General features: G+C 45.3%; 2 protein-coding genes across 3 annotated transcripts; one reads left to right on the top strand and one right to left on the bottom strand.

Moving 5' to 3' along the window:
• The first annotated feature begins 1,035 nt into the window (after positions 1-1,035).
• LOC311115016 (uncharacterized protein) lies at positions 1,036-3,071 on the top strand. Of its 2 annotated transcripts, none has more exons than XM_084190234.1 (2): positions 1,036-1,364; positions 1,440-3,071. In XM_084190234.1, the coding sequence occupies exons 1-2, from the start codon at positions 1,338-1,340 to the stop codon at positions 2,238-2,240; spliced, it is 828 nt and encodes a 275-aa protein (XP_084046360.1). In that variant the 5' UTR covers positions 1,036-1,337; the 3' UTR covers positions 2,241-3,071. The 2 variants fall into 2 exon arrangements, with proteins under 2 accessions (XP_084046360.1, XP_084046359.1); XM_084190233.1 differs by having other exon boundaries at positions 1,395-3,071.
• A 6,256-nt stretch (positions 3,072-9,327) lies between these two features.
• LOC311115025 (solute carrier family 46 member 2-like) lies at positions 9,328-25,644 on the bottom strand. Its single transcript, XM_084190242.1, has 6 exons — positions 25,214-25,644; positions 24,484-25,068; positions 23,996-24,167; positions 18,344-18,427; positions 11,015-11,171; positions 9,328-9,870 (listed from the first exon to the last, which is right to left on the bottom strand). The coding sequence occupies exons 1-6, from the start codon at positions 25,454-25,456 to the stop codon at positions 9,813-9,815; spliced, it is 1,299 nt and encodes a 432-aa protein (XP_084046368.1). The 5' UTR covers positions 25,457-25,644; the 3' UTR covers positions 9,328-9,812.
• Between the last annotated feature and the right edge of the window lie 818 nt (positions 25,645-26,462).

The raw sequence follows: 26,462 nt of genomic DNA, 5'->3' as shown, positions 1-26,462 counted from the left end.
AGATAATAACCTTAACTTGTCCGATAAGAAATGTTTTCCGTGCACTAATGAGAACACACCTAGTCTCTCGTGACAAAGAAACATGAAACAACCGCGAGATCACACAAGATTTGGTTCTGGGTTGCCAAGATTACACACACCAGACCACACCACACCACACCAGACCCTTCCTCCTTTGCCCAGACCCTTCCTCCTGTGCCCAGACCCTTCCTCCTGTGCCCAGACCCTTCCTCCTTTGCCCAGACCCTTCCTCCTGTGCCCAGACCCTTCCTCCTTTGCCCAGACCCTTCCTCCTTTGCCCAGACCCTTCCTCCTTTGCCCAGACCCTTCCTCCTTTGCCCAGACCCTTCCTCCTGTGCCCAGACCCTTCCTCCTGTGCCCAGACCCTTCCTCCTTTGCCCAGACCCTTCCTCCTGTGCCCAGACCCTTCCTCCTGTGCCCAGACCCTTCCTCCTGTGCCCAGACCCTTCCTCCTGTGCCCAGACCCTTCCTCCTTTGCCCAGACCCTTCCTCCTGTGCCCAGACCCTTCCTCCTGTGCCCAGACCCTTCCTCCTGTGCCCAGACCCTTCCTCCTTTGCCCAGACCCTTCCTCCTGTGCCCAGACCCTTCCTCCTGTGCCCAGACCCTTCCTCCTCTGCCAAATAGCCTGGGGATGAGGTTGAAGGTTAACTGGTGGACTCCATGGCTGCGTCTCAAATGCCACCCTTTTCCCTTTATTTAAAAAAGTAGTGCACAATATAAGAATTAGGGTGCCATTGGGACGCAGGCTATGTAGTGCCAACTAGTGTTGGGCTCCCTCCCTCCCTCCCTCCCTCCCTCCCTCCCTCCCTCCCTCTCTCTCTCTCTCTCCTCCCTCCCTCCCTCCTACCCCCTCCCTCCCTCCCTCCCTCCCTCTCTCTTCCCTCCCTCCCCCTCCCTCCCTCCCTCCCTCTCTCTTCCCTCCCTCCCCCTCCCTCCCTCTCTCTTCCCTCCCTCCCTCCCTCCCTCTCTCTCTCTTCCCTCCCTCCCTCCCTCCCTCCCTCCTACACCCTCCCTCCCCAACTTACTCTTATGTAACCCAGTGTGGGTGTTGACATCTCTGAGTAGTGAGCAGAGCTAGCAGCAGTCATGGGTCTGATAACGTCTGAGTAGTGAGCAGAGCTAGCAGCAGTCATGGGTCTGATAACATCTCTGAGTAGTGAGCAGAGCTAGCAGCAGTCATGGGTCTGATAACGTCTGAGTAGTGAGCAGAGCTAGCAGCAGTCATGGGTCTGATAACATCTCTGAGTAGTGAGCAGAGCTAGCAGCAGTCATGGGTCTGATAACGTCTGAGTAGTGAGCAGAGCTAGCAGCAGTCATGGCCCGTCAGTCAGAGCAGCAGAGAGTAGAGCTAGCAGCAGTCATGGCCCGTCAGTCAGAGCAGCAGAGAGCAGAGCTAGCAGCAGTCATGGCCCGTCAGTCAGAGCAGCAGAGAGCAGAGCAGCAGAGAGCAGAGCTAGCAGCAGTCATGGCCCGTCAGTCAGAGCAGCAGAGAGCAGAGCAGCAGAGAGCAGAGCAGCAGAGATCAGAGCAGCAGAGATCAGAGCAGCAGAGAGCAGAGCAGCAGAGAGCAGAGCAGCAGAGAGCAGAGCTAGCAGCAGTCATGGCCCGTCAGTCAGAGCAGCAGAGAGCAGAGCTAGCAGCAGTCATGGCCCGTCAATCAGAGCAGCAGAGAGCAGAGCAGCAGAGAGCAGAGCAGCAGAGAGCAGAGCAGCAGAGAGCAGAGCTAGCAGCAGTCATGGCCCGTCAGTCAGAGCAGCAGAGAGCAGAGCTAGCAGCAGTCATGGCCCGTCAGTCAGAGCAGCAGAGAGCAGAGCAGCAGAGAGCAGAGCAGCAGAGAGCAGAGCAGCAGAGAGCAGAGCAGCAGAGAGCAGAGCTAGCAGCAGTCATGGCCCGTCAGTCAGAGCAGCAGAGAGCAGAGCAGCAGAGAGCAGAGCAGCAGAGAGCAGAGCAGCAGAGAGCAGAGCTAGCAGCAGTCATGGCCCGTCAGTCAGAGCAGCAGAGACCAGAGCAGCAGAGAGCAGAGCAGCAGAGAGCAGAGCAGCAGAGAGCAGAGCTAGCAGCAGTCATGGCCCGTCAGTCAGAGCAGCAGAGAGCAGAGCTAGCAGCAGTCATGGCCCGTCAGTCAGAGCAGCAGAGCAGCAGAGAGCAGAGCAGCAGAGAGCAGAGCAGCAGAGAGCAGAGCAGCAGCAGAGAGCAGAGCAGCAGAGAGCAGAGCTAGCAGAAGTCATGGCCCGTCAGTCAGAGCAGCAGAGAGCAGAGCAGCAGAGAGCAGAGCAGCAGAGAGCAGAGCAGCAGAGAGCAGAGCTAGCAGCAGTCATGGCCCGTCAGTCAGAGCAGCAGAGAGCAGAGCAGCAGAGAGCAGAGCTAGCAGCAGTCATGGCCCGTCAGTCAGAGCAGCAGAGAGCAGAGCAGCAGAGAGCAGAGCAGCAGAGAGCAGAGCAGCAGAGAGCAGAGCTAGCAGCAGTCATGGCCCGTCAGTCAGAGCAGCAGAGCAGCAGAGAGCAGAGCAGCAGAGAGCAGAGCAGCAGAGAGCAGAGCAGCAGCAGAGAGCAGAGCAGCAGAGAGCAGAGCTAGCAGCAGTCATGGCCCGTCAGTCAGAGCAGCAGAGAGCAGAGCAGCAGAGAGCAGAGCAGCAGAGAGCAGAGCAGCAGAGAGCAGAGCCACGCCAACAAGGTGACTACTGCTGTGTGCACACAGGGGGGGGAATTGATGCACACAGATGGGAAAGGTTCCCCCTGGTCTAGTCCCAGGGGGATGGTTTAACATGATGCACTCAAAGGGGGGTCTAGTCCCAGAGAATCAACTACTTTTGGGTTCAGTGTGCGTCCAAATTAGCATTCTATTCCCTATTAAAAGTGCACTACGTTTGGTTAGGTTCCATAGGGCTCTAGTCAAAAATAGTGCACTATATAGCGAATAGGGTGCCATTTGGGACACAGTCGGTCTGACAGGACTGGCTAGGTGTAAACAGTATGCTGATGGCTCCAACTAGACCTACGGTATGTAAATATACACAGAGTGTACAAAACATTAAGAACACCTTCCTAATATTGAGTTGCACCCCCCCCCCCCCCCCCCCCCCTTTTACCCTCAGAACAGCCTCAATTCGTCTGGACATGGACTCTACAAGGTGTTGAAAGCGTTCCACAGGGATGCTGGCCCATGTTGACTCCATGCTTTGGCTGGATGTTGGCTGGATGTTCTTTGGGTGGTGGACTGTTCTTGATACACAGGAAACTGTTGAGCGTGAAAAACCCAGTAGCGTTGCAGTTCTTGACACACTCAAACTGTTGCGCCTGGCACCTAATACCATACCCCGTTCAAAGGCACATAAATATTTTGTCTTGCCCATTCACCCTCTGAATGGCACACATACACAATCCATGTCTCAGTTGTCTCAAGGCTTAAAAATCCTTCTTTAACCTGTCTCCTCCCCTTCAGCTACACTGATTTGAAGTGGATTTAACAAGTGACATCAATAAGGTATCATAGCTTTCACCTGGATTCACCTGGTCAATATATGTCATGGAAAGAGCAGGTGATCCTAATGTAACCACTCTCATAGACAGAGCTGTGGATGCAAGGGACTGACCATCCATGATATCGACATGATGTTCTGAGGCTATACGGTGTTAATTTACATCGTTTACAAACAATGGAGAAAAACAGTGTATGTTGGTTTCTGAAGGGGAACGACACTTCAACTAAGCTCATGAGACATTTAGAAGTTTATATTCTTCCAGAATCAATTGGTATATATCATTAAATTAATTAAAGTCCAAAAATGCATGTAGCAACTATGGATTCCAGCTTTAAAAGTCAAAATATGGATGAACCGTTCCCAGATTGCCACTTTAAGTAGAGCTACAGGACTATATACTCTACTGCTGTATGGCTTTCACCTAGCTAGTCCTTTCAGATCTGTGGCACGTCACAAATGGCACCCTATTCCCTATATAGGGCACTACTTTAGACCAGAGAATGGCACCCTATTCCCTATATAGGGCACTACTTTAGACCAGAGAATGGCACCCTATTCCCTATATAGTGCACTACTTTAGACCAGAGAATGGCACCCTATTCCCTATATAGTGCACTACTTTAGACCAGAGAATGGCACCCTATTCCCTATATAGTGCACTACTTTAGACCAGAGAATGGCACCCTATTCCCTATATAGTGCACTACTTTAGACCAGAGAATGGCACCCTATTCCCTATATAGTGCACTACTTTAGACCAGAGAATGACACCCTATTCCCTATATAGTGCACTACTTTAGACCAGAGAATGGCACCCTATTCCCTATATAGTGCACTACTTTAGACCAGAGAATGGCACCCTATTCCCTATATAGTGCACTACTTTAGACCAGAGAATGGCACCCTATTCCATATATAGTGCACTACTTTAGACCAGAGAATGGCACCCTATTCCCTATATAGTGCACTACTTTAGACCAGAGAATGACACCCTATTCCCTATATAGTGCACTACTTTAGACCGGAGAATGGCACCCTATTCCCTATATAGTGCACTACTTTAGACCAGTGCCCTATGTAGGGAATAGGGTGCCATTTGGGACTCAATCTGTGAACACCAAAAGGGTATGGAGCCAGAGGCTGAAAGGGGACAGGACAGGTTCAACTGTGATGGGGTCAGGCTCTCTGTTTGGCTCCAAGGTGTGGAAGTGTGTTGTTTCGTCAGCTCTCCCCTTGGCTGTATGCATTTACCCTGATGGGCTCTCTTTTCACTATATCATGTTTGTAGAGTGGGGATGCTGTAACTCACAGTCTCTGTGTTTCATGAAGGATACTTTAGGAGGACTGTATTGGCTGTGTCCCAAATTGCACCCTATCCCCTACCTAGAGTCCTTATGGGCCGTGGTCAAAAGTAGTGCACTATAAATTCGAATAGGGTGCCATTTGGGACTCAGGCATTGTCTCTCATATGAATGTGGCACATCCTCTCTCTGCTCTACAGGCCTGTGTCTGGCCTCAGCCCAGCGTCTCTCTGCTCTACAGGCCTGTGTCTGGCCTCAGCCCAGCGTCTCTTTCATAGGCTTCGTCCCAAATTGTACCCTACTGCCTTTATAGTACACTACTTTTGATTAGGTCCCATAATAGGGAATAGGGTTAACATACTGTTACACATTTAGATTTTTCTGTATAATCGTTTTTTTTTTTAACAATCTGACCATGGTGAAACTGTCATTTCTCCCTAACGTTAGCGTTCGTGAAAAAGCTTCAGCCAGGAAAGAACTATTCTGATGTGTTTTATGTTTGAATAATTAATGATGCGTGTTCTAAAACCACTTGGAATATAAACTAATATGTTTCATCATCATCATCATCATCATCATCATCATCATCATGTTGCTTTGGGGGGGAAGATGGAGACCCCAGATAGAAACAGTCCTGCTGTCTGGTTGTGTCCCAAATTGCACCCTATTCCCTATATAGTGCACTACTTTTGACAAGGGCCCATAGGTGGGTCTCTACCAGCTTGATGAAACCCCCTGTCAGAAAGAGGAAACAATTCACTAGGAACCATACCGGACCAAACAGTACCAAATGAGGAGGGACCTACCTGAATTTGCCCAGTACGATGCTTCCGTTTTCTATTGCAAAACGTTTAGCTACGGTGTGCACTAATGAATACACCCCTGTTGGTTTACCCTGAACATGTAGACCTACCAATCCTTCAACGTTACCCTGAACTAATAAACCTACCAGTACTTCAACCTTTCCCTGAACTAGTAAACCTACCAATACTTCAACCTTTCCCTGGACTAGTAAACCTACCAATCCTTCAACCTTTCCCTGAACTAGTAAACCTACCAATACTTCAACCTTTCCCTGGACTAGTAAACCTACCAATCCTTCAACCTTTCCCTGAACTAGTAAACCTACCAATCCTTCAACCTTTCCCTGAACTAGTAAACCTACCAATCCTTCAACCTTTCCCTGAACTAGTAAACCTACCAATCCTTCAACCTTTCCCTGAACTAGTAAACCTACCAATCCTTCAACCTTTCCCTGGACTAGTAAACCTACCAATCCTTCAACCTTTCCCTGGACTAGTAAACCTACCAATCCTTCAACCTTTCCCTGAACTAGTAAACCTACCAATCCTTCAACCTTTCCCTGGACTAGTAAACCTACCAATCCTTCAACCTTTCCCTGAACTAGTAAACCTACCAATCCTTCAACCTTTCCCTGAACTAGTAAACCTACCAATCCTTCAACCTTTCCCTGAACTAGTAAACCTACCAATCCTTCAACCTTTCCCTGGACTAGTAAACCTACCAATCCTTCAACCTTTCCCTGGACTAGTAAACCTACCAATCCTTCAACCTTTCCCTGGACTAGTAAACCTACCAATCCTTCAACCTTTCCCTGAACTAGTAAACCTACCAATCCTTCAACCTTTCCCTGGACTAGTAAACCTACCAATCCTTCAACCTTTCCCTGGACTAGTAAACCTACAAATCCTTCAACCTTTCCCTGAACTAGTAAACCTACCAATCCTTCAACCTTTCCTTTCAGAATATATGGTTTTCTCTTCTTCAAGCAGCTAGACATAGTTTTGTCAATGGTCTCATGAGTCTTCTCAGGTGCCCCCTGTGGATAGGCTAAGTGCCCCCTGTGGATAGGCTAAGTGCCCCCTGTGGATAGGCTATGTGGGCCCTAGTCAAAATAAGTGCACTATATATATATTTAGGGATTTTCAGTTTATTGAATTCATTATAGATGTGTATGTGTGTCTGGGGAGATTCTATTTCCAAACTAAAATGTTTCTAAACCAAATGCAGTCTGCTCTCTCTCTCTACTGTCCTCCTGTTGCTCTCTCTCTCTACTGTCCTCCTGTTGCTCTCTCTCTACTGTTCTCCTGTTGCTCTCTCTCTACTGTCCTCCTGTTGCTCTCTCTCTACTGTCCTCCTGTTGCTCTCTCTCTCTGCTGTCCTCCTGTTGCTCTCTCTACTGTCCTCCTGTTGCTCTCTCTCTCCACTGTCCTCCTGTTGCTCTCTCTCTCTCTACTGTCCTCCTGTTGCTCTCTCTACTGTCCTCCTGTTGCTCTCTCTCTACTGTCCTCCTGTTGCTCTGTCTCTACTGTCCTCCTGTTGCTCTCTCTCTACTGTCCTCCTGTTGCTTTCTCTCTCTCTCTACTGTCCTCCTGTTGCTCTCTCTCTACTGTCCTCCTGTTGCTCTCTCTCTCTCTACTGTCCTCCTGTTTCTCTCTCTCTACTGTCCTCCTGTTGCTCTCTCTCTCTACTGTCCCCCTGTTGCTCTCTCTCTACTGTCCTCCTGTTGCTCTCTCTCTCTCTACTGTCCTCCTGTTGCTCTCTCTCTCTCTCTACTGTCCTCCTGTTGCTCTCTCTCTCTCTACTGTCCTCCTGTTGCTCTCTCTCTCTCTACTGTCCTCCTGTTGCTCTCTCTCTACTGTCCTCCTGTTGCTCTCTCTACTGTCCTCCTGTTGCTCTGTCTCTACTGTCCTCCTGTTGCTCTCTCTCTACTGTCCTCCTGTTGCTCTCTCTCTCTCCACTGTCCTCCTGTTGCTCTCTCTCTCTACTGTCCTCCTGTTGCTCTGTCTCTACTGTCCTCCTGTTGCTCTCTCTCTCTACTGTCCTCCTGTTGCTCTGTCTCTACTGTCCTCCTGTTGCTCTCTCTCTACTGTCCTCCTGTTGCTCTCTCTCTACTGTCCTCCTATTGCTCTCTCTCTACTGTCCTCCTGTTGCTCTCTCTCTACTGTCCTCCTGTTGCTCTCTCTCTCTACTGTCCTCCTGTTGCTCTCTCTCTACTGTCCTCCTGTTGCTCTCTCTCTCTACTGTCCTCCTGTTGCTCTCTCTCTCTACTGTCCTCCTGTTGCTCTCTCTCTCTACTGTCCTCCTGTTGCTCTCTCTCTCTACTGTCCTCCTGTTGCTCTCTCTCTCTACTGTCCTCCTGTTGCTCTCTCTCTCTACTGTCCTCCTGTTGCTCTCTCTCTCTACTGTCCTCCTCTTGCTCTCTCTCTCTACTGTCCTCCTGTTGCTCTCTCTCTCTACTGTCCTCCTGTTGCTCTCTCTCTCTACTGTCCTCCTGTTGCTTTCTCTCTACTGTCCTCCTGTTGCTCTCTCTCTCTACTGTCCTCCTGTTGCTCTCTCTCTCTACTGTCCTCCTGTTGCTCTCTCTCTCTACTGTCCTCCTGTTGCTCTCTCTCTCTACTGTCCTCCTGTTGCTCTCTCTCTACTGTCCTCCTGTTGCTCTCTCTACTGTCCTCCTGTTGCTCTCTCTCTACTGTCCTCCTCTTGCTCTCTCTCTCTACTGTCCTCCTCTTGCTCTCTCTCTCTACTGTCCTCCTGTTGCTCTCTCTCTACTGTCCTCCTGTTGCTTTCTCTCTACTGTCCTCCTGTTGCTCTCTCTCTCTACTGTCCTCCTGTTGCTCTCTCTCTCTACTGTCCTCCTGTTGCTCTCTCTCTACTGTCCTCCTGTTGCTCTCTCTCTACTGTCCTCCTGTTGCTCTCTCTCTACTGTCCTCCTGTTGCTCTCTCTCTACTGTCCTCCTGTTGCTCTCTCTCTACTGTCCTCCTGTTGCTCTCTCTCTCTACTGTCCTCCTGTTGCTCTCTCTCTCTACTGTCCTCCTGTTGCTCTCTCTCTACTGTCCTCCTGTTGCTCTCTCTCTACTGTCCTCCTGTTGCTCTCTCTCTACTGTCCTCCTGTTGCTCTCTCTCTCTACTGTCCTCCTGTTGCTCTCTCTCTCTACTGTCCCCCTGTTGCTCTCTCTCTACTGTCCTCCTGTTGCTCTCTTTCTACTGTCCTCCTGTTGCTCTCTCTCTCTCTACTGTCCTCCTGTTGCTCTGTCTCTACTGTCCTCCTGTTGCTCTCTCTCTGCTGTCCTCCTGTTGCTCTCTCTCTCTGCTGTCCTCCTGTTGCTCTCTCTCTCTGCTGTCCTGTTGCTCTCTCTCTACTGTCCTCCTGTTGCTCTCTCTCTCTCTACTGTCCTCCTGTTGCTCTCTCTCTCTCTACTGTCCTCCTGTTGCTCTCTCTCTCTACTGTCCTCCTGTTGCTCTCTCTCTCTACTGTCCTCCTGTTGCTCTGTCTCTACTGTCCTCCTGTTGCTCTGTCTCTGCTGTCCTCCTGTTGCTCTCTCTCTACTGTCCTCCTGTTGCTCTCTCTCTACTGTCCTCCTGTTGCTCTCTCTCTCTGCTGTCCTCCTTTTCAGTGTGCATTGTTTATTATTGAATCATAATATGTACATTAGCCTGTATATGGATGTTGTTTTGATGCAAATATCTTTACCTCAAATGATTTTAGATTTTGGACAAATAAAAAAAAGAAAATATTTAATCTGTTCACTCAAGTGCTTTTGATATACACAATAAAGAACACAATAGTTAAAATGCAAAAATAATGTATTAAAAAGTGACAGTCAAGTATTTCAAGTTAGTTCAGCTCTGGTTAACCTGAGTTCTTTCACAGTGAGGGGGAACAATGAAAAAACGCAGTGGAACTGCCTTGGAGGTCCAGAGTTTGAGGGCTATAGAGAATGTTTTCAATAGCACTCTGTATCAGCCCTGCCAGTCAGCTGGTCATGTTCATTGGCCTCAGGCCTGGGATTCATTGAAAGACGTGTTGCAGCGTTGCGCACTGCACTACCAACAATGCGTTTGCAGAGATTGCATTCATGGGAAGTGCTGCGGTGATGTCGGCTCAAGTGTCACAGAGACAAGAGGGCCTGTGATGGCTCTACAATGACATTAACATGTCTCAATCTCAAAGCCGTCACGCTCACAATTAGATCGTCACCACTGTCAGTTCCCCGGGATCCTCTCATAACCGTCACCCCGGCCAGCTCTGCAGCCCACCATGCTGGAGGAGAACAAAACACGTTACAAAGGAAATGAGGTGACACTTTACATCACAGGGCCCTTATTACTGTTATTATTCCTGCACTGTGTAACAAGTATTGGATGTACTCTTTGTAACCCTGTACCGGTGCCGTGTTCTAAACAGCTGGGAACTGGGAAATCTCTGACCCACTACAGACCCCCTGGTTCGGTTCCAGGCTGTATCACAATCCGGCCGTGATTGGGAGTCCCATAGGGCAGCGCACAATTGGCCCAGCGTCGTCCGGGTTTGGCCGGGGCAGGCCGTCATTGTAAATAAGAATTTGTTCTTAACTAGTTAAATAATAAGTAAAATAAAAAGGTAAGAGACATGACATCATCAGTCCTGGCCACCATACCTGTCAGGTATGGTGGCCAGGACTGATGATGTAATGTCTTACTAATAATAATAATAATAATAATAATAATATAATATGCCATTTAGCAGACGCTTTTATCCAAAGCGACTTACAGTCATGTGTGCATAAATTTTTGTGTATGGGTGGTCCCGGGGATCGAACCCACTACCCTGGCGTTACAAGCACCATGCTCTACCAGCTGAGCTACAGAGGACCACAAGTCAGTAGACAAAGTATATCCATGCAATTTCATTGACACAATTTACATGTTTGGTTAGTAGTACCTACTTCTAAATGTTAGTGTTACTCTTAGTTTTTGAATCATTTTAAACCAATAGCGTCCCTGCTTTAGTAACAGCAGGTAAAACCCTTGAGGTGTTGTTTGTTTCCTCACTTACCTGACAGGTATGGTGGCCAGGACTGATGATGTCATACCTGACAGGTATGGTGGCCAGGACTGATGATGTCATACCTGACAGGTATGGTGGCCAGGACTGATGATGTCATACCTGACAGGTATGGTGGCCAGGACTGATGAAGTCATACCTGACAGGTATGGTGGCCAGGACTGATGATGTCATACCTGACAGGTATGGTGGCCAGGACTGATGATGTCATACCTGACAGGTATGGTGGCCAGGACTGATGATGTCTTACCTGACAGGTATGGTGGCCAGGACTGATGATGTCATACCTGACAGGTATGGTGGCCAGGACTGATGATGTCTTACCTGACAGGTATGGTGGCCAGGACTGATGATGTCTTACCTGACAGGTATGGTGGCCAGGACGGTGATGATGCTGGACAGGGTGAAGACGAACCCAGGGAACCAGTCCAGCGTAGCCTGGTAAACCTTGGTGTAGACGGGGGTATAGACCAGGCTGGCCATCTTAAAGGACAGCTGCAGTGAGATGAGGGTGATCCCTGTGAAGAACAAATTACATGTCAATGGCCGCAAAATGTCACCGCCTTTCAAAATGTGTTGCATTATTGGGATATAAATTGTCTGACTTCTGCCTACGTGTGATCAAAGGTCATGATGTTTTCACCGCAGTCGACTGAAAGTTTCTGCAGTTACGTTTCACCGGCTGCACTATGGGAGGCCCTATTGTCAACCAATCATTACGGTGGTTTTTTTATTTGATTTGATTTGTTTCACCCACGCGAATGTGTCCAAGACAGGAACCAACTTTGCCACAATTCACATATACAGTGGATACAGTGCATTCAGAAAGTATTCAGACCCCTTCCCTTTTATCACATTTTGTTACATTACAGCCTTATTCTAAAATTGATTAAATAAAAAAATGTCCTCAATCTACACACAATGCCCCATAATGACAAAGCAAAAACAGGTTTGTAGAAATGTTTGCAAATGTATTACAAATAAAAAACAGAAATAACTAATTTCATAAGTATTCAGACCCTTTGCTATGAGACTCGAAATTGAGCTCAGGTGCATCCTGTTTCCATTGATCATCCTTGAGATGTTTCTACAACTTGATTAGAGTCCACCTGTGGTAAATTCAATTGATTGGACATGATTTGGAAAGGCACACACCTGTCTATATAAGGTTCCACAGTTGACAGTGCATGTCAGAACAAAAACCAAGCCATGAGGTCAAAGGAATTGTCCGTAGAGCTCAGAGACGACAGGATTGTGTCGAGGCACAGATCTGGGGAAGGGTACCTAAACATTTCTGCAGCATTGAAGGTCCCCAAGAACACAGTGGCCTTCATCATTCTTAAATGGAAGAAGTTTGGAACCACCGAGACACTTCCTATGGTAGAGTGGCCAGACGGAAGCCACTCCACACTAAAAAGCACATGACAGCCCGCTTGGAGTTTGCCAAAAGGCACCTAAAGGACTCTCAGACCATGAGAAACAAGATTCTCTGGTCTGATGAAACCAAGATTGAACTCTTTGGCCTGAATGCCAAGCGTCACATCTGGAGGAAACCTGGTACCATCCCTACGGTGAAGCATGGTGGTGGCAGCATCATGCTGTGGGGATGTTTTTCAGCGGCAGGAACTGGGAGACTAGTCAGGATCGAGGGAAAGATGAACGGAGCAAAGTACAGAGAGATCCTTGATGAAAACCTGCTCCAGAGCGCTCAGCACCTCAGACTGGGGCGAAGGTTCACCTTCCAACAGGACAACGACCCTAGGCACACAGCCATGACAACGCAGGAGTGGCTTCGGGCCAAGTCTCTGAATGTCCTTGAATTGCCCAACCAGAGCCCGGACTTGAACCCGATCGAACATCTCTGGAGAGACCTGAAAATAGCTGTGCAGCAATGCTCCCCATCCAACCTGACAGAGCTTGAGAGGATCTGCAGAGAGGAATGGGAGAAACTCCCCAAATACAGGTGTGCCAAGCTTGTAGCGTCATACTCAAGAAGACTCGAGGCTGTAATCGCTGCCAAAGGTGCTTCAACAAAGTACTGAATAAAGGGTCTGAATACTTATGTAAATGTGATATTTCAGTTTTTTTATGTTTAATACATTTGCAAATATTTCTAAAAACCTGTTTTTGCTTTGTCAGTATGGGGTATTGTGTGTAGATTGTTGAGGATTTTTATTTATTTCATCCATTTTAGATTAAAGCTGTAACGTAACAAAATACTTTCCGAATGCACTGTATATACAAATTAATGTGACATTTGAGACCTCTCACCAATTGAGCCTACAATGTACACACATATGATTTCAGTTTGTTAGTGTGTGGTGTGGGGGTTGGAGGGGGTTGGAGGGGGTTAGAGACATGTTTATTTTTACATTTTAAAGAAAAACTTTAATGGCAGCACTGCCATGGGAAATCCGGATGGCAGCCATTTTATTCAAATGGCTGGTTGACTGACATGATTCCCAAACTGCCTCCAATCTTTTAAATGTTCGTTAAGGGATCTAGTATTAGTGTACCAAGTTTGGTACTTGTATCATAAACACTGTAAAGTCCATGGAGAATAAGAGCACTTCCTCCCAGCTGCCCACTGCACTGAGGCTAGGAAACACTATCACCACCGATAAATCTACAATAATCGAGAATTTCAACAAGCATTTTGCTACGGCTGGCCATGCTTTCCACCTGGCTACCACTACCCCGGCCACCAGCTCTGCACCCTCCGCTGCAACTTGCCCATGCCCCCCCTGCTTCTCCTTCACACAAATCCAGACAGCTGATGTTCTGAAAGAGCTGCAAAATCTGGACCCCCACAAATCATCTGGGCTAGACAATCTGGACCCTTTCTTTCTAAAACTAGCCGCCGAAATTGTCGCAACCCCTATTACTAGCCTGTTCAACCTCTCTTTCGTAACGTCTGAGATCCCCAGAGATTGGAAAGCTGCCGCGGTCATCCCCCTCTTCAAAGGGGGTGACACTCTAGATCTAAACTGTTACAGACAAATATCCATCCTGCCCTGCCTTTCGAAAGTTTTTGAAAGCCAAGTTAACAAACAGATCACCGACCATTTCGAATCCCACCGTACCTTCTCCGCTATGCAATCCGGTTTCCGAGCTGGTCATGGGTGCACTTCAGCCACGCTCAAGGTCCTAAACGATATTATAACCGCGATTGATAATAGACAGTACTGTGCAGCCGTCTTCATCGACCTGGCCAAGGCTTTCAACTCTGTCAACCACCGCATTCTTATTGACAGACTAAATAGCCTTGGTTTCTCAAATGACTGCCTCGCCTGGTTCACCAACTACTTCTCAGATAGAGTTCAATGTGTCAAATCGGAGGGCCTGTTGTCTGGACCTCTGGCAGTCTCTATGGGGGTGCCACAGGGTTCAATTCTTGGGCCGACTCTTTTCTCTGTGTATATCAATGATGTCGCTCTTGCTGCTGGTGACTCTCAGATCCACCTCTACGCAGACGACACCATTTTGTATACATCTGGCCCTTCATTGGACACTGTGTTAACAAACCTCCAAACGAGCTTCAATGCCATACAACACTCCTTCAATAGCCTCCAACTGCTCTTAAACACTAGTAAAACTAAATGCATGCTCTTCAATCGAACGCTGCTGGCACCCGCCCACCCGACTAGAATCACTACTCTCGATGGGTCTGACCTAGAGTATGTGGACAACTACAAATACCTAGGTGTCTGGTTAGACTGTAAACTCTCCTTCCAGACTCACATTAAGAATCTCCAATCCAAAGTTAAATCTATAATCGGTTTCCTATTTCGCAACAAAGCCTCCTTCACTCATGCTGCCAAACATGCCCTCGTAAAACTGACTATCCTACCGATCCTTGACTTCGGCGATGTCATTTACAAAATAGACTCCAACACTCTACTCAGCAAATTGGATGTAGTCTATCACAGTGCCATCCGTTTTGTCACCAAAGCCCCATATACTACCCACCACTGTGACCTGTACGCTCTTGTTGGCTGGTCCTCACTACATGTTCGTCGTCAAACCCACTGGCTCCAGGCCATCTATAAATCTCTGCTAGGCAAATCCCCGCCTTATCTTAGCTCATTGGTCACCATAGTAGCACCCACCCGTAGTATGCGCTCCAGCAGGTATATCTCTCTGGTCATCCCCAAAGCCAACACCTCCTTTGGCCGCCATTCCTTCCAGTTCTCTGCTGCCAATGACTGGAACAAATTGCATAAATCTCTGAAGCTGGAGACTCTTATCTCCCTCACTAACTTTAAGCATCAGTTGTCAGAGCACCTTACCGATCACTGCACCTGTACACAGCCCATCTGAAATTATCCCACCCAACTACCTCATCCCCATATTGTTATTTATTTTGCTCATTTGCACCCCAGTATCTCTATTTGCACATCATCTCTTGCACATCTATCATTCCAGTGTTAATACTAATTGTAATTATTTTGCACTATAGCCTATTTATTGCCTTACCTCCATAACTTGCTACATTTGCACACACTGTATATATATTTTCTGTTGTATTTTTGACTTTATGTTTTGTTTTACCCCATATGTAACTCTGTGTTGTTGTTTTTATCGCACTGCTTTGCTTTATCTTGGCCAGGTCGCAGTTGTAAATGAGAACTTGTTCTCAACTGGCTTACCTGGTTAAATAAAGGTGAAATAAAATAAAATATATATTTTTTTTTATAAAGTGGAACGATCTTGGGTATATTTGGTTTTGATCCACTAGAGGGTGCTATTACTCCACACACTGTTGGTCAAGCAAGCAGCTTGGTGAAGGGATATGTCATTGGGTAAAATACATTTCCTATTTTCTCTCGCTTCCAAGTTGATTCATTTCTTATAAACAGAAAGCCATTCTGTCTGTATAAATATCATTGAGAGGGTCATAAGACAGTGAGTCATCCCAAATGGCACCCTATTCCCTATGTAGTGCACTTAACCCATAGGGCTCTGGTCAAACGTAGTGTACTACATAGGGAATTGGGTGCCATTTGGGATGGAGTGTTTATAATACAACTTTTAAAGGGACCAGAACTGGATGAACAAGCTAGTCAGATCAGTTCAAGACGAGTAGCTAAAGATGTTGTCAGAAAGAACATCTATTCATGCTGTGGTGGTGAGCAACAGCTTGACTTGTCTGCGTGCCAGTAACTTCCTCTTTACCACCTCACAGTAGAACAGGGAAGTGAATCACCAGTGTGTCCGTTCTGGTTCAACCACATACTAATGAAAGCTTTGTTAAAGTTATTTACTTAGTGAGAACAGGGGTGAGACTCAAAAGGCACCTTAATCCCTACAGATATGAAAGGGTTAGTAGTGTATTATGAAAGGGTTAGTAGTGTATTATGAAAGGGTTAGTAGTATATTATGAAAGGGTTAGTAGTATATTATGAAAGGGTTAGTAGTATACTATGAAAGGGTTAGTAGTGTATTATGAAAGGGTTAGTAGTGTATTATGAAAGGGTTAGTAGTATACTATGAAAGGGTTAGTAGTGTATTATGAAAGGGTTAGTAGTGTATTATGAAAGGGTTAGTAGTGTATTATGAAAGGGTTAGTAGTGTATTATGAAAGGGTTAGTAGTATATTATGAAAGGGTTAGTAGTGAGTGGTCCTCTGTAGCTCAGCTGGTAGAGCACGGCGCTTGTAACGCCAAGGTAGTGGGTTCGATCCCCGGGACCACCCATACACAAAAATTTATGCACGCATGACTGTAAGTCGCTTTGGATAAAAGCGTCTGCTAAATGGCATATTATTATTATATTATAGTGTATTATGAAAGGGTTAGTAGTGTATTATGAAAGGGTTAGTAGTATATTATGAAAGGGATAGTAGTATATTATGAAAGGGTTAGTAGTGTATTATGAAAGGGTTAGTAGTATATTATGAAAGGGATAGTAGTATATTATGAAAGGGTTAGTAGTGTATTATGAAAGGGATAGTAGTGTATTATGAAAGGGTTAGTAGTGTATTATGAAAGGGTTAGTAGTATATTATGAAAGGGTTAGTAGTATATTATGAAAGGGTTAGTAGTATATTATGAAAGGGTTAGTAGTGTATTATGAAAGGGTTAGTAGTGTATTATGAAAGGGTTAGTAGTATATTATGAAAGGGTTAGTAGTGTATTATGAAAGGGTTAGTAGTGTATTATATTGGGAATGGGGTTCCATTTGCCATGCAAAACAGATATGACCAAACCTAATCTCGGTTAAGCCAGAACTAAAATTTAGCGTAATTTGGTCAGATGCTTGTTAGAAATTGAGATTTCCGGTTTGTGAAATGTACCCGACTGATTTCACCCTAACATGACCATAATCTACCCAACTGATTTCACCCTAACATGACCCTGCCTGAATGTGTGTGCTTTGTGTTATTAGGGAATGCATTGTCATTCATTATTTGCGTTCAGCCTACGTTGCAGGCCCCAGAAAGTGAATAGAAGCAATGACTAGTCAACTGCGTTGTGTAATAGCAGATGTGAGTGAATATCACATGGGTGCATATGTGATCAATGGAAACGTCAGTAAGTCTCCTTCAGAGGATTGGGATACTGTGGATTTCTATTGCACACACAGTATAAAGATCATCAAGCGTCTCAGAGAAGGAGTGCTGATCTCGGATCAGTCCCCCTCCCCTAGCCTGGGTACCAGTCTCTTTGTGCTAACGTTCCCCTAGCCTGGGTATCAGTCTGTTTGTGCTAACGTTCCCCTAGCCTGGGTATCAGTCTGTTTGTGCTAACGTTCCCCTAGCCTGGGTACCAGTCTGTTTGTGCTAACGTTCCCCTAGCCTGGGTATCAGTCTGTTTGTGCTAACGTTCCCCTAGCCTGGGTATCAGTCTCTTTGTGCTAACATTCCCCTAGCCTGGGTACCAGTCTGTTTGTGCTAACGTTCCCCTAGCCTGGGTACTAGTCTGTTTGTGCTAACATTCCCCTAGCCTGGGTACCAGTCTGTTTGTGCTAACATTCCCCTAGCCTGAGTACTAGTCTGTTTGTGCTAACATTCCCCTAGCCTGGGTACCAGTATGTTTGTGCTAACATTCCCCTAGCCTGGGTATCAGTCTGTTTGTGCTAACGTTCCCCTAGCCTGGGTATCAGTCTCTTTGTGCTAACATTCCCCTAGCCTGGGTATCAGTCTGTTTGTGCTAACGTTCCCCTAGCCTGGGTATCAGTCTGTTTGTGCTAACGTTCCCCTAGCCTGGGTACTAGTCTGTTTGTGCTAACGTTCCCCTAGCCTGGGTATCAGTCTGTTTGTGCTAACGTTCCCCTAGCCTGGGTATCAGTCTCTTTGTGCTAACATTCCCCTAGCCTGGGTATCAGTCTGTTTGTGCTAACGTTCCCCTAGCCTGGGTATCAGTCTGTTTGTGCTAACGTTCCCCTAGCCTGGGTATCAGTCTCTTTGTGCTAACATTCCCCTAGCCTGGGTATCAGTCTCTTTGTGCTAACATTCCCCTAGCCTGGGTACCAGTCTGTTTGTGCTAACATTTGACTCCATATTATGACAAGGAGTGGCAAGGACTGGAATGTTAGCAGGTCTAGATGTTAGGCTAGTTCGCCACTGTCCGTGTAATCATATTCATCTAAAAGGCGAAACTGATCCTAAATCAGCACACCTACTTTTGAGCCGCTCGATACACACAGCCGCTGTTATGGTTGAGAGACAGACAGGCACTGCAGCACTCACCATACGATGAGCCTTTCACCTGTTTCGACAGCAGAGCACGGATGGTCGGCATGGGAATCAGAGAAAACAGACCGAGGGCTCGAGCTGAAACACACATGGAAAGGAAGGGTGTGAATACAACAACAACAAAACAGTTCAAGTGAAGGGGTTGCAGACGAGATCGGGTGCACCGTTCCAGCAGAATACGTTTATAATCTATTGTATTCTGCTTTGTTCTATTCTGTCTCCTGTGTGATTTTGTAAGAAAGCAGTGAACGTGTGTGTGTAGGAGGTCTAACCACAATTATGTTGAGACTAGTCAATAGGGGAGTCCCCCTTCTACTCTAGTGTTTCCAGTAAATCTCTATGCAGTATATACAGTGAGGGGAAAAAAAGTATTTGCTCCCCTGCTGATTTTGTACGTTTGCCCACTGACAAAGAAATTATCAGTCTATAATTTTAATGGTAGGTTTATTTGAACAGTGAGAGACAGAATAACAACAAATTAATCCAGAAAAACGCATTTAAAAAATGTTATAAATTGATTTGCATTTTAATGAGGGAAATAAGTATTTGACCCCTCTGCAAAACATGACTTAGTACTTGGTGGCAAAACCCTTGTTGGCAATCAGAGGTCAGACGTTTCTTGTAGTTGGCCACAAGGTTTGCACACATCTCAGGAGGGATTTTGTCCCACTCCTCTTTGCAGATCTTCTCCAAGTCATTAAGGTTTCGAGGCTGACGTTTGGCAACTCAAACCTTCAGCTCCCTCCACAGATTTTCTATGGGATTAAGGTCTGGAGACTGGCTAGGCCACTCCAGGACCTTAATGTGCTTCTTCTTGAGCCACTCCTTTGTTGCCTTGGTCGTGTGTTTTGGGTCATTGTCATGCTGGAATACCCATCCACGACCCATTTTCAATGCCCTGGCTGAGGGAAGGAGGTTCTCACCCAAGATTTGACGGTACATATGAGGAGTGGGACAAAATCCCTCCTGAGATGTGTGCAAACCTGGTGGCCAACTACAAGAAACGTCTGACCTCTGTGATTGCCAACAAGGGTTTTGCCACCAAGTACTAAGTCATGTTTTGCAGAGGGGTCAAATACCTATTTCCCTTATTAAAATGCAAATCAATTTATAAAATTTTTGACATGTGTTTTTCTGGATTTATTTGTTGTTATTCTGTCTCACTGTTAAAATAAACCTACCATTAAAATTATAGACTGATAATTTCTTTGTCAGTGGGCAAACGTACAAAATCAGCAGGGGATCAAATACTTTTTACTCTCACTGTAACTTTCCATTCAGTAACTAAGTCTATATGCAGTAACTAACTCCCCATGCAGTAACTAACTCCCCATGCAGTAACTAACTCTCCATGCAGTAACCAAGTCTATATGCAGTAACTAACTCTCCATGCAGTAACTAACTCTCCATGCAGTAACTAACTCTCCATGCAGTAACTAACTCTCCATGCAGTAACTAACTCTCTATAGAGTAACTAACTCTCCATGCAGTAACTAACTCTCCATGCAGTAACTAACTCTCTATAGAGTAACTAACTCTCCATGCAGTAACTAACTCTCCATGCCGTAACTAACTCTCCATGCAGTAACTAACTCTCCATGCCGTAACTAACTCTCCATGTAGTAACTAACTCTCCATGCCGTAACTAACTCTCCATAGAGTAACTAACTCTCCATGCAGTAACTAACTCTCCATGCGGTAACTAACTCCCCATGCAGTAACTAACTCCCCATGCAGTAACTAACTCTCCATGCAGTAACCAAGTCTATATGCAGTAACTAACTCTCCATGCAGTAACTAGGTCTCCATGCAGTAACTAACTCCCCATGCAGTAACTAACTCCCCATGCAGTAACTAACTCCCCATGCAGTAACTAACTCTCCATGCAGTAACCAAGTCTATATGCAGTAACTAACTCTCCATGCAGTAACTAGGTCTCCATGCAGTAACTAACTCTCCATGCAGTAACTAACTCTCCATGCAGTAACTAACTCTCCATGCAGTAACTAACTCTCCATAGAGTAACTAACTCTCCATGTAGTAACTAACTCTCCATGCCGTAACTAACTCTCCATAGAGTAACTAACTCTCCATGCAGTAACTAACTCTCCATGCAGTAACTAACTCTCCATAGAGTAACTAACTCTCCATGTAGTAACTAACTCTCCATGCCGTAACTAACTCTCCATAGAGTAACTAACTCTCCATGCAGTAACCAAGTCTATATGCGGTAACTAACTCTCCATGCAGTAACTAACTCTCCATGCAGTAACTAACTCTCCATGCAGTAACTAACTCTCCATGCCGTAACTAACTCCCCATGCCGTAACTAACTCTCCATGCAGTAACTAACTCTTCATGCAGTAACTAACTCTCCATGCAGTAACTAACTCTCCGTAGAGTAACTAACTCTCCGTAGAGTAACTAACTCTCCATGCAGTAACTAACTCTCCATGCAGTAACTAACTCTCCATAGAGTAACTAACTCTCCATGCAGTAACTAACTCTCCATGCAGTAACTAACTCTCCATGTAGTAACTAACAGAATACTTGAGTATCCCAAATAATAACGAGATATGGGTGTGGTCAGAATGCATTGTGTGCCCCCCACCTCTTCTCACACACACATATATACACACCATTGGTTTACACAACCTGTAAACCCTGCCAGAAACGAGAAGCTGAAACATAGCAGAGGATGTCTGATAGTATATTTTAAAAGGCAGCGACACCTTATTTATTTAAAATCAAGTCTTATCTTCACACTGCTGCATTAAAGTCCCACTCACCCCGCACCATGCTACACTGTGTGATGGCCTGAATTTAGTTTAGCCGGCCTCCTTCCTCATGCCAAATGAATTACTTAGTTACTTTATGGAGAGTTAGTTACTGCATATAGACTTAGTTACTGCATATAGACTTGGTTACTGCATGGAGAGTTAGTTACTCTATGGAGAGTTAGTTACTGCATGGAGAGTTAGTTACGGCATGGAGAGTTAGTTACTGCATGGAGAGTTAGTTACTGCATGGAGAGTTAGTTACTGCATGGAGAGTTAGTTACTGCATGGAGAGTTAGTTACTCTATGGAGAGTTAGTTACTGCATGGAGAGTTAGTTACTGCATGGAGAGTTAGTTACTGCATGGAGAGTTAGTTACTGCATGGAGAGTTAGTTACTCTATGGAGAGTTAGTTACTGCATGGAGAGTTAGTTACTCTATGGAGAGTTAGTTACTGCATGGAGAGTTAGTTACTGCATGGAGAGTTAGTTACTGCATGGAGAGTTAGTTATTGCATATAGACTTGGTTACTGCATGGAGAGTTAGTTACTGCATGGAGAGTTAGTTATTGCATATATACTTGGTTACTGCATGGAGAGTCAGTTACTGCATGGAGAGTTAGTTACTGCATGGAGAGTTAGTTACTGCATGGAGAGTTAGTTACTGCATGGAGAGTTAGTTACTGCATGGAGAGTTAGTTATTGCATATAGACTTGGTTACTGCATGGAGAGTTAGTTACTGCATGGAGAGTTAGTTATTGCATATAGACTTGGTTACTGCATGGAGAGTTAGTTACTGCATGGAGAGTTAGTTACTGCATGGAGAGTTAGTTACTCTATGGAGAGTTAGTTACTGCATGGAGAGTTAGTTACTGCATGGAGAGTTAGTTACTGCATGGAGAGTTAGTTACTCTATGGAGAGTTAGTTACTGCATGGAGAGTTAGTTACTCTATGGAGAGTTAGTTACTCTATGGAGAGTTAGTTACTGCATGGAGAGTTAGTTACTGCATGGAGAGTTAGTTACTGCATGGAGAGTTAGTTACTGCATGGAGAGTTAGTTATTGCATATAGACTTGGTTACTGCATGGAGAGTTAGTTACTGCATGGAGAGTTAGTTACGGCATGGGGAGGTTTCCATGCACACCGATATCCCGTTATTATTTGGGATACTGAAGTATTCTGTTTTTGAGTTGACGCATATAAACATCATATCCTGTTTACAATCATTTTAAAAAGCTTGTATCCTGGTGATGAGAAACCTGGATAAGATGCCTGACATATGCTGATCTTAGACGGGATACTGTGGCATGTAAACATCTTATCGCTACTTTTTATTTACTGTTGTTTTTCGCGGTCTGCGCAGACTCGGTTTCACATATCATGGGTGTTGTGTGATGATGTTTTCATCTGATTGTCAAACATATCAATTCAAAAAGTAGGCTTCCTGTGCCGCTTCCATAATAATTTATTTAGCTGATATTCCTTACTGGACTATTTAGTCTATTTCCTACTTTCAACCCTAAGCTTCTGCGTAGAATTTCCAACATTTGGTAGGACATTTGTTTGTCAACTACTGTATAGTTAGATACATGCAGCTTCTCTTCTGTCATAACGTGTTGCCCCAGAAGACTAAATAAAGTAGTGCTCAGCAGAATAATGTCTTACATTGATAGAATGAATACATTAGTAATCTAGTTAACACCCGTAAAGTTGTCTGTTTCCTTTAGGGACCGGGGGAAAATGCAATAACTCCAAAATTGTGGAAAGATTGGTCCTGTACAAAATGTCCAAATGTCATCAGTTTGACCAGTTTTAAGGAAATGAAAACCTGAGAAAACGATAAAACACGTTTCTGATAAGACTTCAGTCTTGGGTGCGTATTATATGTGGTTGAAATACTGTCTGCTTGCATAACAGTGTCAAAGACATTACACGCGCATTCACATTTTCTCAAGAAATGCTGAAAGAAATCATATTTCTCCACTGTTCCCGAGACAAAACAGTTATACAGCTGCACCATCGAGAGCATCCTGCCTGGTTACATCACCGCCTGGTATGGCAACTGCTCAGCCTCCGACCGCAAGGCACTACAGAGGGTAGTGCGTACGGCCCAGTACATCACTGGGGCCAAGCTTCCTGCCATCCAGGACCTCTATACCAGACGGTGTCAGAGGAAGGCCCTAAAAATTGTCAAAGACTCCAGCCACCAAAGTCATAGACTGTTCTCTCTGCTACCGCACGGCAAGCGGTACCGGAGCACCAAGTCTAGGTTTTGCAGAGGGGTCAAATACTTATTTCCCTCATTAAAATGCAAATCAATATAACATTTCTGACATGCTTTTTTTCTGGATTTTTTTGTTGTTATTCTGTCTCTCACTGTTCAAATAAACCTACCATTAAAAATATAGACTGATCATTTCTTTGTCAGTGGGCAAACGTACAAAATCAGCAGGGGATCAAATACTTTTTTTCCCTCACTGTATATCATGCTACATGTGAGAGGTTATAGGCCTACAGTCAGAGTCCATGTTTCAGTTACTATTCAGTTTAACCCATGTGAATTTAAATGAGGAATATTCTGTTTATTCATTGATTGCAGGGATATTCGTGAGCAGGATATCAAAGGTGCATGTAAACAGCTTATCCCGAATAAGACCTTAAGCTGGATATGAGCTACTATCCGGAATACTGTGCTCATGATGAGGTGGTCACTGTACTTGTTTCAATCTGGTTTGAACTAAAATAAAATGTGCAGTTAGATTTGCTTGGGCAAAGTACATTACTCATAAATCTATCATAAGTTATAGGCTACGGTACTTACAAATGTAATTACACTCTGATAAGGAATAAATTATCGTATTATCTTACCCAGATAGAACATGTATGTTGCCGTGACGAAGGCCATGAAGTAGATCCCGGCAGCGAAGGACACCATGCCGATGATGATGAGGGTGACATCACTCACCCACCTGGACATTGCCATGACACCCAGGAAGCTCGTCAGGAAGATCGTGAACCCGGCGGCGTTACCGTAACCCACCTGTTGATGTGATTGGTTTAACCAGAGCCCTCTATTACAAGAGTTAATTCTCACAAGTCACAACTCTGAAATAAGGGCTCTGGTTTGGAAATGGGTGTTTTAATTAATGTTTTATCCTCTGGGACCAAATGTACTAGCCTTGTCTTAGATCTCTGTTTGTGCTGTCATTCGAACTCCTTGTCAAACATGTTTTGCATGACAGGGCAAGGAGTGGCATGATGGGAGGTATCCAGGCTACAAATGCACATCTTGTTTGATGCAATCAGGACTAATCATGTAATATGTTTTACCCAAAATAAAATGCATTTCAACTCACCTGTGTAGCACTCCAGTTCAGGGGCTCCTTCATCTCAAAGGTCACCAGTATCTCCATCCCACCTCCGACGGCCACGTCATATAAGATACCGCTCGCGAAGAGAAGCAGAATGTTCAAAATATTCCTGGAATATTGCTCAGTGATGATGCCACTGGTCTCGTTGCGCTCTTGCACGCGTGTCGAGACGCTTGGCATTTGGACAACGAACGTTGTGTAGATAAGACACACCAAGTAGAGGAAGACGCTCAGGCTCACTAACACAGTCCCTTGTTTAAAGTCCACATTGTATAACTGGAAGAGGTGCCCAGACGCTAGGCTACCGATGAGACCGGCTACTCCGTAGACCAGCTCGATGTGCATCATGTGGAGAGAGCGGTCCTTCTCGGTGGAGGTGAGCGACACCAGGGCCATGACTCCGGCCCAGTAGGAGCAGAACCCGCCGCTGAGTCCGTGGACCACGACCCCGCCGAACATAGCCTCTATCGGGAGCTCCATCACTATGACCAGGAGTAGGATCACTCTGGAGACCAGGTAACCCACCAGAGGGATCACGATGGGGATCTTCCGGTACCCCAGGTCCCCTACCTTGGATGGATGGATGGATGAGTGAACGAATGAATTCATGAATGAATGCATTTTATTAGACATATTTAAAACACACAAAGTTGCCATTTAAGTACAACAGGCTATATAAAAAAATATCCAGGATTAAAACAAAGTATCGACTTACCTTAGCTAAAAGAATAGCGGGTAGGATCGGAACGAACTTGGCCAGCATATTATATATCATGTAGAAGTTGGACATAGCTTTCTGCCGGCTGTCTTCCGTGGGGGTGGGATAGAGCGCATCCGTCGCGTTGGCGCATCGCTCCTTGACCACCATCTGCAAGCTGGTGTCGAAAAACGCGCTGGCCATTTGGGCACATAAAACCACCGGCTCGATGCGTTTACGCAGCGTCCCCAGTGACAACATGATTAGTCCCGATAGAAATCAACAGGCAGGCTATAAAAAAGGGAATGGACCAGGTAAACTCCCCCGAACTCAATTAAAGTATCTGACACCAGCGCCTGACCTAACCAAGGACTGTCCAAGTCTGAGTGACTGTAGAGATTTGCGCTGTACTGATCACGACATACCCTACCCAATAGCTATAAACGTCTAGTTCCGTGTTTCAAACCGAGCCATGAGCTCACAGAGTAGATTACGTACATGATGACAAAAGACTGGGTGGGACTGGGAGTGGGAGGACAGCATCATAAGGAAGTTAGCTCAGAACAAATATTAAAACGTGCCCTACTGCACAGTGTTAATTTTGGCATTCGTTTTTAGATATAGTCTAGTCTTGGTCATTTTGACTAAAATATCATTAAGTCACATTTTTGTCATTTTGAATAATGATTGTCTAGTTATTGTCAAAATGAAAACAGTGGGCCATTTTAGTCAACTAAAATTCAGCCTACATTACACATTAAATACAAAACAAACAGACATAAGCAGAGAGAGGTAGAGTATTAGAGACATATTTCCCTCAGATTACACAGACCAACAAAGAATTTGAAAACAAATCCAATTTTGAAAAACTCCCATATCTATTGGGTGAAATACCACAGTGTGCCATCACAGCAGCAAGATTTGTGACCTGTTGCCACAAGAAAAGGGCAACCAGTGAAGAACAAACACCATTATAAATACAATCTATATTTATGTTGATTTATTTTCCCATTTGTACTTTAACTATTTGCACATTGTTACAACACTGTATATAGACATAATATGACATTTGAAATGTCTTTATTCTTTGGGAACTTCTGAGTGTAATGTTTACTGTTAATATTTATTGTTTATTTCACTTTTGTTTACTATCTACTTCACTTGCTTTGGTTGGCAATGTTAACATACGTTTCCCATGCCAATAAAGCCCCTTGAATTGAATTGAATAGAGAGAGAGAGAGAGAGAGAGAGAGAGAGAGAGAGAGAG

The sequence above is a fragment of the Coregonus lavaretus genome, assembly GCF_964263955.1.
Source record: "Coregonus lavaretus genome assembly, contig: HAP1_SCAFFOLD_340, whole genome shotgun sequence".
Lineage (NCBI taxonomy): Eukaryota > Metazoa > Chordata > Actinopteri > Salmoniformes > Salmonidae > Coregonus > Coregonus lavaretus.
Note: the sequence above shows the minus strand (reverse complement) of the source record. Positions and strands in the feature narration are given on the sequence as shown.

Bases quoted from the DNA above. Each gene is read 5' to 3' on its own strand.
- LOC311115016 (XM_084190233.1), top strand. From the start codon at position 1,338: ATGGCCCGTCAGTCAGAGCAGCAGAGA. The intron at 1,365-1,394 runs GTAGAGCTAGCA...ATGGCCCGTCAG, and splicing joins GTCAGTCAGAGCAGCAGAGA to TCAGAGCAGCAGAGAGCAGA.
- LOC311115025 (XM_084190242.1), bottom strand. From the start codon at position 25,456: ATGTTGTCACTGGGGACGCTGCGTAAACGCATCGAGCCGGTGGTTTTA. The intron at 24,168-24,483 runs GTGAGTTGAAAT...TCACATCAACAG, and splicing joins TGAACTGGAGTGCTACACAG to GTGGGTTACGGTAACGCCGC. The intron at 18,428-23,995 runs GTAAGATAATAC...TGTGTGTTTCAG, and splicing joins AACATACATGTTCTATCTGG to CTCGAGCCCTCGGTCTGTTT.